Source organism: Panthera onca, chromosome B4, assembly GCF_046562875.1.
Source record: "Panthera onca isolate mPanOnc1 chromosome B4, mPanOnc1 haplotype 2, whole genome shotgun sequence".
Taxonomy (NCBI): Eukaryota; Metazoa; Chordata; class Mammalia; order Carnivora; family Felidae; genus Panthera; species Panthera onca.
In genome coordinates, this window is record NC_138345.1 from 10,848,088 (window position 1) to 10,858,879 (window position 10,792).

General features: G+C 47.5%; 1 protein-coding gene across 3 annotated transcripts in view; it reads left to right on the forward strand.

The window, feature by feature from the left end:
- Positions 1 to 10,777, forward strand: part of PROSER2 (proline and serine rich 2) — a 45,158-nt gene extending 34,381 nt beyond the window's left edge. For all 3 annotated transcript variants that reach the window (XM_060659322.3, XM_060659321.3, XM_060659325.3), the window contains exons 3-4: positions 5,477 to 5,729; positions 7,772 to 10,777. In XM_060659322.3, coding sequence (XP_060515305.2) covers positions 5,477 to 5,729; positions 7,772 to 8,805 — 1,287 coding nt within the window. In that variant the 3' untranslated portion in view covers positions 8,806 to 10,777. The remainder of the gene's footprint in view (positions 1 to 5,476; positions 5,730 to 7,771) is intronic.
- The last annotated feature ends 15 nt before the right edge of the window (positions 10,778 to 10,792 follow it).

A 10,792-nucleotide genomic window follows, 5' to 3' on the forward strand; every position in this document is an offset into this window, starting at 1 on the left:
TGATCGTCTCTCCTCAGCCTCCTCGGCCACATCATCCTTTATGTGGGGAGTTGTCCTGTGGGATGTGGAACACCGCTCCTGGCCTCCACCCCCTAGATGCCAGCGGTGCCCACCCATCTGTGACAACCAGAAGTGTTTCCAGGCACTGCCAAATGCCCTGTGAAGGGGAACCTCTCCACCTGCTGAGAACCACTATAATACATAAAAAGAGATTTGACAAAATCTAAAACCCACTCATTATCTTAAAAGCAAACACACTTCGGGTGCCTGGGTGGCTCAGTCGGTTGAGCGTCCGACTTCGGCTCAGGTCACGATCTCACAGTTTGTGAGTTCGAGCTCCATGTCGGGCTCTGTGCTGACAGCTTGGAGCCTGGAGCCTGCTTCAGATTCTGTGTCTCCTCTCTCTCTGCCCCACCCCCGTTCACGCTTTGTCTCACTCTGTTTCTCAAAAATAAATAAATGTAAAAAAAAGAAATGTTTAAACAGACAAACAAACACACTTGGGGGCACCTGGGTGGCTCGGGCTGGAAACTGCAAGACATTCTCAAGAGAAGTCACAGAACCAAATCAGTGCCTACCCAACATTAGCACGTTAGTATTTCCCAGAGTGTATGTTAACACAGAGACTGGAGGCCCTTAATGTTCCTGATGCAGCAGATCTAAGGTGGGGCCCAAGCATTTGTAGTTCTAGGTGCTGTGGCTGCTGGTCGAAGGGCCACAGTGTGAGAGCCACTAATCTGAGTAAGTGAGGGCGTGTACCATATCAGAGGAGTCAGAACGTTGGAAAATTCAGTTCTCCTCAACTTGAGGAACTTCTGTGTAGTCCCCGTCAAAGTCCCGGCAGAGGTGTGTGTGTGTGTGTGTGTGTGTGTGTGTGTGTGTGTGTGTGTGTGTGTAGCTGGGTGTCTGGAAACTGACAAGCTGATACTAAAATTTACATGGAAGTCAAAAGGGTCGAAAGAGCTATCACAGACTTAAAGATGAACAGCAGAACTGGAGGGCTTTAAACTACCAGATCTGGAGACTTGTAATAATTAAAACAATGTTTTAGGGGTTCCTCGGTGGCTCAGTCAGTTAAGCAACAGACTTGGGCTCAGGTCATGATCTCACATTTGTGAGTTCAAGCCCCACGTTCGGCTCTCTGCTGTCAATGCAGAGCCTGCTTCAGATCTTTGTCTCCCTCTCTTTCTGCCCCTCCCCTGCTCTTGCGTACACGTTTATTTTTCTCTCTCAAAAGTAAACATTTTAAAAAAAGAAACACTGTATTAGTGGTATATGAGTAGACAAGTAGACAAACAGATAAGAGAATTCATAAACAGACAGACACGCACACTGTCATTTGACTTACAACCAAGGGAATATGCAGTGTTCAGGGATAGTATTTTCAAGGTCCGGTGCTGGACAATTGGATGTCAACTTAGAAAACAATGAGGGGCACCTGGGTGGCTCAGTCTGTTAAGCATCTGACCCTTGATTTCCATTCTGGTCATGATCTCGTGGTTGTGAGTTCGAGCCCCGTGGCAGGCTGTGCACTGACAGTTTGGAGCCTGCTTGGGATTCTCTCTCCCCCTCTCTCCTGCTTGCCTGCTATCTCTCTCTCTCCAAAATAAATAAATAAACATTAAAAAAAGAAGACAATGACTCTTGACCTCATGCCATACAGAAAAGTTCATTCCAGATTAATTGTCGCACTGAATATGGAAAGTTAAAAATAATGCTTCTAGAATAAAACAGGTGAGTATCTCCATGACCATGGAGTTGGTAGTGGTTTCCTAAATAGGACACAAAAAACTCTAACCATGAAACTTTACGCTACATTAAAATTAAGGACTAGCCATCACAAGACTCCCATTAGGAGAGAGAAAAGGGAAGCTAGTGAGTAGTGGCCGATACTTGCAATAAATATTTCCAGTAAAAGATTTCTATCTAGTATGTATAGTCCTGTATTTTTAAAAAGACAACTGGATAGAAAAATAGGCAAAAGATTTGAACAGGCACTTTGTATGAGGATCTCCAAATGGCTAGTTAAGTATCATGGGGAAAAAACATGGCCCAACACTGTTCATCTTCTTGGGAATGGACCGGACATCAGAATGAGACTCGCGTATGCCAGCTGCATGGGGAGAACAAGCAGGCGTGCCCATGGGAATCACACTGGGACAGGCATTTGGGAGAACTGTTTGTATCTACCATAATGGACACATATCTGTGACCCAGCACTTGTATATAGGTTTATATCTGGTGGATGTGTATTGCTTATTCTCCCGAGCCGCATTCTGCTGTCTCCTGACCCAACCCATGCTGTGGATCTCTCTCCAGAGACTTTCCATTCTGTCTGCCCACCGAACCCGGGTGCAGACAGGTGCCTTTCCCTGAATCCTCCGGCCTTGAGGATCAAGCTAATACAGTCAAGCCCGGTGGAGACATTTGCATGTATTCTTGGGTTAATTATACCAAAAACAAATGGATGCCTTAAACGAAAGAATGGTCTCTAAATCTGTGGAGCCAGCAGGCTCTGGGATGGTCTGGGAGTCAGGTGCTTTGGGCGGGCTGGCGCGCATTTGCGTAACCTCTCAGATCCCAGTGTGAAAAGCATTCCCCTGCACCGCCTGGGTCAGCTCTTAACTGAGTTTGCTTCCACACCTTTTCTGTTGTTTTATCAAAGTTCACACTCATAGAGGGTCAAGTAGCTTCAAAGTGTTATGAAAAGCACCCCTCCCCCAACTTCCTACTCACTAGAGGACACGACTTTTAACTCCTACCCATTTGTTATTTGCTTTCTAATTGACATTTTACTCTATATCCTCCCAGTATTTTATGTATGTGGGTATATATTAAGTATGCACATACTTGAGAGACAACTCTTACTTTCCATCTGCATTTTTCTCACTTAGCATTACATTGTTCGGAAAACACCATTTAAGATTCCTGTGTAATATTCTGTCTGTGAATGTGCCTTGATTTGTTTAACCATACCCTTATTGTTGGACATTTTTTTTAATGTTTATTTATTTTGAGAGAGAGCGAGGGAGTAAAGGAGATGCAGAGAGAGGGAGAGAGATAATCCCAAGCAGGCTCCATTCTGTTAGCACAGAGCCTGATGCAGGGCTCGATCTCACAACCACAAGGTCATGACCAGAGCAGAAATCAAAGAGTCAGATGCTTAACCAACTGAGCCACCCAGGCACCCCTGGACATTTTTGTTCTCTCGCTACTGTGAATATGAATATAATTAATATATATGCGTGTGTGTGTGTGTGTGTGTGCATGTAGGTGTGTGTATGTGTGCACGTTACTCTAGGTAAATGGGTTCATAGATATGTGATTTTTCTCATAACCATAGTTTTCTATGGTTAATAACCTTTCGGGTTTTATTTGCTTGCTTTGTGCTCTCAGCCCTCTGGCTTGCTGTGCATCAGACTGGTTGTTGTCTGCACGGCTGATGTCCCGGGGATGTCAGTTGAGTCCCGAGATCCCCTTTGGCTTTCTCTCATCCTCCCCTGGTCCTGTGTTGTTTGTTGGTTTACTCCCTCATCTAGGGGAAAACCACATTCCCCTACCACCCTGCAGAAGCTTTCTGAGAAAGGCATATGTGGGGGATGCACTGTGTAGACCTCATGTATCTTAAAACATCTTTATTCTACCATAACCTTAATTTGGTTAGGGGTAGAATTCTAGTTCTCCTTTCACTCCGAATCTTAAAGGAATCATGACACTATCTTCTGGCTTCCTGCTGAGAAGTCTGTTGCTGTTCTGATTCCTGGTCTTTTGTTTTGTGACCTGTTTTTTCTCTCTGGGGAGCTTTCACGATCTTGCCCTTGTCCTCCGGTGTCATCGGTGTCCTGAGATTTCACAGGGAGGTCCCTCAGCCCGCATAGGTCTGTTTCATTCTTGTTCATTAGATTTTCTGACGGCCCCTTTACATTCGGAAACTCAGGTCTCTCAGCCCAGGGGCCTCTCCTTATTTTACTTATTTATTTTGATTACTTTCTTCCCCTCTACTTTTCTGATTTATCTTTCTGGAGCTCTCATTATTTCAGATGTTGGCCCTCCCATACTTATCCTCTGATTTTCTTATCTTCCTTATTTTAAAACAAATTTTGACTATTTGTTTTACTTTACTAGTGTCTCCACTTTACCTTGTAGGCTTTTATTTCGTTTTTCAGTCCTGTGGTCCGAGTGTTAATTTCGAAGAGCTGTGTTTTTGTCTTGTGGGTTTTTTTTTTAAATAAGATCATATTCTTGATGGATTCAGTATCTCCACAACTCCCTGAGGATATGAATGGTAATCTTGTTGAAATTGTCATCATTCTGCATAGTTTGTTTTTGTAAATTGCTTTCTTTTCCTTTTTGTCTGTTCGGCTGCGTCTTTCATGGTGAGACTCCGTGATCCTTAGGCATGTGCAAGTGTTTAAGAGGAGAACGTTGAGAAGCTGGTCAGAAATCAGGGGGTTGGTTGACTGTCCTCTCCCCTGTAGGGGCATGTGGCTGAGCTGCTTCGTTGGGGAGCCCATGGCGTCGGCCCCTTTGGCCCTTGGATTCAGATACCTCAGGGAAGACTTCCAGACTTCAGTCCAGAGGGCATCAGGTTGGCTTCCTTTACTGCTCGTTTTCATTGTGGTCTCTCACTGTCAACTCTGCTTCAGATCCCTCTTTTACCTTCTTTTAAAAAACATCTAGTTTTCTGCCGGGATGACCTCATTCCTGCTGAACCACTTCTGCTCTTTACACAGAAGTGGCCCTTCCTCTTGGCCCTCTTGGCCCCGCTCCTCTTGGCCCCGCTCCCAGTACCCTCAGCACCTGCGAATGGGGGGGCAGCGAGGGGCTCCCTTGTACTCAGCAGGTGGGTCACCGGCTTCCCACAGCTGCTAAAAATCAGATTCCTTGGGTCTCCGGAGTCGGCTGCACCTGTCCTGCGGCTGCCTAACTTCCCACACTCTGTTACTGCTGTCTCTTTTCCTCTTCTTTTTTGTCTTTGTGATTGGTGCCTTCCAACAAAAATGAATCCCATTATTGTTTTCGTGAGGTTTCTGGAGGAGAGGAAGCTAAATATGTGCATTCATGGCCATTGTCTTTATCCAAAGATGTCCCCCACTGCTACTGTGGGAAGACATCAGAGAGCAGGAAGTTGAGAACAGTGTTCCTTCCCAAGGAGGCTTGGAGAAGAATTCTTTTTCTGCCATTGACTCCCTAGGAGCCATAAGACTGGAGTTAATAATAGATTCTAAGACGCTTTACTTGCTACAGTTTCTTGGCAGCGTTCTTTTTCACGCAGGTACCACGGGGAGGACACAGGCACGGGTTTGTCAGTGGGGCCACCTGAATGGCAGATCCTCCCCGACGGGAACTTGTAGAGGGACGTGGATTCCACCCAGGGCTCTGCAAGAGATCCTGACTTTGTCATGGCTTCTCTCTTCAGCAAAACAACTGTTTGCTTTCTCCCTTCCGTTCCCAACCCCCACACCCGTTAACACAGGATGATGAGAGCCTCAAGTACCTGACACATGAGGAAAAGGATGTCATCCTGTTTTTTGAAGAGACTATTGATTCCCTGGAAGATGATTGTGAGGAGCAAGTCCTGTGTGACAGCGGTGTGCACTCCCACTCTCCAGGGTCTCTGGACGAGAGCACTTCCAGTCACTCGGAGCCGGGAGATGTCATCGATTTAGTGCAGCCGGCACCTGAGGAGGGGGAACCCGAGTTCCTCCCGGCTGCGACTGAGACAGCAGGTGAGGAGCAAAGCCCAGTCCCCAGCCTCTGACTCGGTTCGTTAGTGTCATTCGGGACACTGTGGTCTTCCCGTGTGTGTGCCAGTGTGGACGCTGTGGGGGTTTTTGCAGGGTGGAGTTTGAGTATCCAACCAGTAGATGCTTTCGTAGCATATTAGGAGATAACACATGAAGGGAAAGTTCAAAGGAACTAGAATAAAGAATGAGACTGGCAGACCATACGAATCTATTTCATATACAGTAAAACCTTGGTTTGTGAGCACAAGTCGTTCCAGAAACATGCTTGTAATCCAAAGCACTCGTATATCAAAGCGAATTTCAAGAACCATTGGCTCGGTTGTGATCATGTGATGTTCAGCATCACGTACTACTGATATCAGTCTTGCTCGTTTATTAAGTTAAAATTTATTGGAAACGTTTGCTTGTCTTGGGGCGCCTGGGTGGCTCAGTCGGTTAAGTGTCCAACTTCAGCTCAGGTCATGATCTCGTGGCTTTTGAGTCTGAGCCCCGTGTCAGGCTCTGTGCTGACAGATGGCTCAGAGCCTGGAGCCTGCTTCCGATTCTGTGTCTCCCTCTCTCTCTGCCCCATCCCTGCTCGCACTCTGTCTCTCAAAAATGAATAAAATTTTTGTTAATATTAAAAAAAAAAAAAACGTTTGCTCATCTTGTGGAACACTCGCAGAACATGTTACTTGCAACCCAAGGCTTTACTGTATAGTAAAAAGAAAGAAAGAAAATTGGAATTGACTTCCAGGTATAACAATTCATTCTACAAACAGAACATACAAGGTTCTGTTTATATATATATTTTTAGCCTGTGAGGTTTGATCTCAGATTTTGAACAATCTTATGCCCCCTCTTTCTATGGCATGACTTCCTAAGGTGGGAGTATTTGGGCTAAAAAGTTAGCTGGTTCAGGAAAACAGGAAAAGGGCAGCAAGAGTTTGGCTTAGTGTCTACTTTGCAGGTCTGTTGGATTCAGGGCAGCCTCAAAGGAGAGGCGTGCTTTTTGTCCTTTGAGTGCTGTGAGAAGAGCAACGGGGTGGATGAGGTGGGATTGTCTTGCACTGTTTCTCCTGACTGGAAAAGATGTTGGAAATAAACATAGCAAGGGGATAAGGATTAGAAAGGAGGAGGGAAAAACAGAAGGGAAAGTATTTTGGCTCTTACTACAAAATACTGCCATTTGTCACAAGCGTCTAGAAATACTTTTTCTCCCTCTGTGTGCGTGTGTGTGCGCGTGAGGCTGTGCATTACACCGATTTCACAGACTGGGGTTCCAGACTCCAGATGAGGAGCTTAGTTTACAGCCGTGTCTTCAAAGAAGAGACTTAATTACAGATGTCCCGTTTTTATCACACGTCTTTGAAGTGTAGTTCCTAAAATGCATTTGCACCTGCTGGTCCTTTAAAAGTGCCAGATCATCTGCTTGTGCCAAGGAAAACACTTAATGGAGAGAAAGCCGCCTTGCCCATCAGTGTCTAACATGATACTTCCACAGCGGTTTTAAGTGCCTGCCCCAGCAGGCGTTGGGTGAGATTCTGAGGATACAGGGATAAAAATTAGACACGGCTTACAGTTTTGCAGTGGGAGACAGGTGCGTGATTGTAAGTGCAAATAGTATTGGGTGACCTGCGATCTGTATCTGTTTAGGCGGAGGAGGATGCCACCCGTCCGTCCCGTCTCCATTTTCCCTCGGTGACACCCCCTCCCAGGAGGGTTATCGTTCCCTCCTGTTTACTCGCCTCCTTAGAAGCCTTGCCTGCGCGTGCGCGGTGTGCGTCCCAGGTCCCGAGCATTCAGACGCGAGTCTTTCACCATCACTGATCGTTTCCTTCTTGCCAAGTAGGGGGTGAGACTCACCCAGGACCTTCTCCTTCACTGTTCCAGGGAGTTTAGGTGACAGGAGGTGCTGCTGCTGACAATGGCATTATGTCCCCCTGGGGGGGGGGGGGGGGGCTCTTAAATTCAGCAAGAAAGCAATGGGATGCATTTATTTTTACATAAGGTGGTAGCTTATGAAGATTCTGCCTCCTTTTCAGGGGCTGGCCCTGCCGGGAAGGAAGACAGTCCGGTCCTCGAATGCGGGAAACCAGAAGCCCAGGGTCGTCCATCACCAGACCCCGAGGCTCCAGAGGCCCCTCCGGTGCTGCCCTCCCAGCCGGTGGCCGCCCTGGCGACAGAGCCCCCCAGGAGAGAGCTGCCGGCCCCCGCTGCTCCCGCGGAGCACCCCAAACTGCCCCGCTCCGTTCCCACCCCCCTGGTTATCGCTCAGAAAATGTCCGAGAAGTTGGCGGGAAGTGAAACATTTTCACCGGCGTCCCCCACCGAGGAGGGCAGGCCCGGGGAGTGGAGGACGCTGCCCTCGGCGACCCCTCGGACGGGGGGCCGCCTCCCGTGGCACAGACACCCGGCGCAGCCGGCGCCCAAGGTTCACCGCTTCCCCAGCAACATCAGCGTGACCAACAGCGCGGGGAAGGATTTCAACAAGACCATCTCCAGGGCGGCGGTCAGCGTGCAGGAGCGGAAGGCCCGGGTGTTGGCCAACATCAACGGGGTCTCTTTCCTGTCCCCGGGGGACCCCGAAGGCCGGGCCCCCGGGGGTGACCTCGCGGAGCAGGGGAGCAGCGGCTCTCCGGAGCAGGGGCCGCGTGGCCGGAGCGAGGCCGGCCCCGTCCACGAAGCCGTGTCCGTGCAGGCCGGCGGGCAGCCCGGCGCTCAGCGGTCCCGAGGCGTGCAGACGGAATGGTCCCCGCCGCTGGCCAACGGCTTCCAGAGCATCCACGACGTCCTGAAGAGCGAGCCCAGTGCCTTCGTCTCGACCGGAAAAACTGTCACCTTCCGTCCAGACCCGGCTCTCACCAGCAAACTCGCTCGCCAGAACGCCAGCAAGAGCTTTTACGAGCACCGGCAGCCGGACTGCGGCCAGGATGCTAGGAAGCGGTCAGGTTCACTGCCCAGGGCTGTGGGCTTCAGACCCCAGGGCATCACCGTCCAGTTCTCTGGCCGCGGTTCCACGGAGGAGGCCCGCCGGGAGGCCTTGCGGAAGCTCGGCCTCCTCAAGGAGAACTTGTGATGGAGAATGAGAGCGGGGCTGGGGAGGCTGGGTGGCCAGGGCAGGGGGTGTGCACGTAAGGGGCGGAGCAACAGCCCCCGTGCTGTGCCCTGTGCAGGGAGACACGTGACAGGTGCCAGGACTCCGTGGTCTGGGCCGAGGGACTGGGGACAGTAAGTGCCACCCGGCTCTGTGGCCGCATCTGAGTAGGAATAGCCTTCTGTGAAAGACAGTCCGGCCCCATATCTTGTCTTCCTTTTTCCGGGGGCTCAGAGAATAACCGTTAACACCCGAAATGCCATCGTATCTTTTGAGGATTCAGAAGGAGGGGGATTGGGTCTGATTTGTTATTCTTCAGTCCCTAATGTTGACTTTTATCCCAAGGACGTGACACGCAAGCCAGTTTAGGTCTCTTACACTCAGTTATCTATGACAGGGATCTCCCCCTCCTTTTCTAAGAAAATAAAAACGAAATGCCTGTTTAATTTTCGTAATGTCTTCAAATACTTCTTTGGGTCTTCTGTTTGGTTCTGAAGGATAAAGGATGGTGTGTTAGCCCTAGACGTGCCTTTGTTTCTGGGTAGAATTTGGTTTGCCTGTTTTTTAATTGAAAATTGAAATGAAACCTTTAGAGTATGATTTACTATAATTTTGAGTTCTGGGAGTGGAATGGAAAAGGGTGGATTTGGAAAAGGTGGTAATTTTCAGAAAGCAAGTCTGATCAGACCGCGGGGGCCATGTCACTGGGGGATACGTGGGTGAGTGTGTATTGTGTATATATGTGTACATAATATGTGTTTATAGAAGCCTATGTGCGCGCACGCACACACACACACACACACACACACAGGTATCGTATGCACATTCATTAGTACACATACATAAACTTCTTAAAACCCTATCAAGTGACTACAGGATGCGAGACAGGCCTTCCCATTCCCTTGACAGATGCTGCTGTCCCAGCTGTGATGGGTGACATCGAGACTGGCACCTTGAAAAGGGCACATCTCCATAATCAAAGTGCTTTCTCCTCACCCATAAGTTGCTCTGTACACAAGAAGAGTAATAGCCCAGGTAGGCTTCCAGATAAGCAGACAGTTCCTTCTTTAGAGAAGAACACTTTTAAGAGATGTATCACCAAATTTTAACCTGCTTTCAGCTTATCACCCAATTTTAGTTGTGCATGTTCCAAGGCAGCTACCGAACAGACGGAAACAAAGAAATTCTTAAGACCCCTTCGTGTTCTGGGAGCAAGACCTTGGGATTAGTTTTCAAGGGGAAAAAGCAGCAAACTGGTTTACACGATGTGAAAAGAACTGTATTCTCCCAGACTATGTTTTACAAGCTGAGTTGTAGCCACAAGCATTATTAAAACTATTTAAGGCTGGAGTCTTAAGTCTCTAAAAATAGACTGGGAAGGGCCACGCTTTTAAGTCACGCCCTTCTGTTATTCTGTCTCAGCCAGTGTCACAGAATCAGTTTCTTCCTGTTGAGTATTATTTCAATTCATACTTTTAAATGTGCTGTGAAGTGCATCCTTTATAGTATTCGTATATAGTATGTATCTGCCTTATAGCAAGTTACATAAAATGATTGTCATTTTTTTTCCTTAGAACTATAGTTTTTAGTGTCTCATCCGGCCCGTGTCCTCCTGAAATAATCTTATAGACTCTTGATGGATTTAATTTAAATAGGTGCTTTGATTTTTTTGGTTTTGAAAATAGTTTTTATTGTACTCCTATTTATGTTGGATTTGTTTGAAGAAGTCTTGAGGGATGTATTACCTTTTTACAAAGTGAGATGCCGTACATGGTGTTTCAAATTAGAGGTCTTGATTATGGCTGACATTTTAAACATCCTTTAAATACGAGGATTATCTCTTTTAAGTTATCCTATGACTTCATTGTGATTAAGGTGAACTTGACTATACAGGAGTATATTTGTTCTCGTAATGACATTTTTGGAAAAATAAATGTAGAGATTTAAGTATAAACAGCTTTGTTTTTGC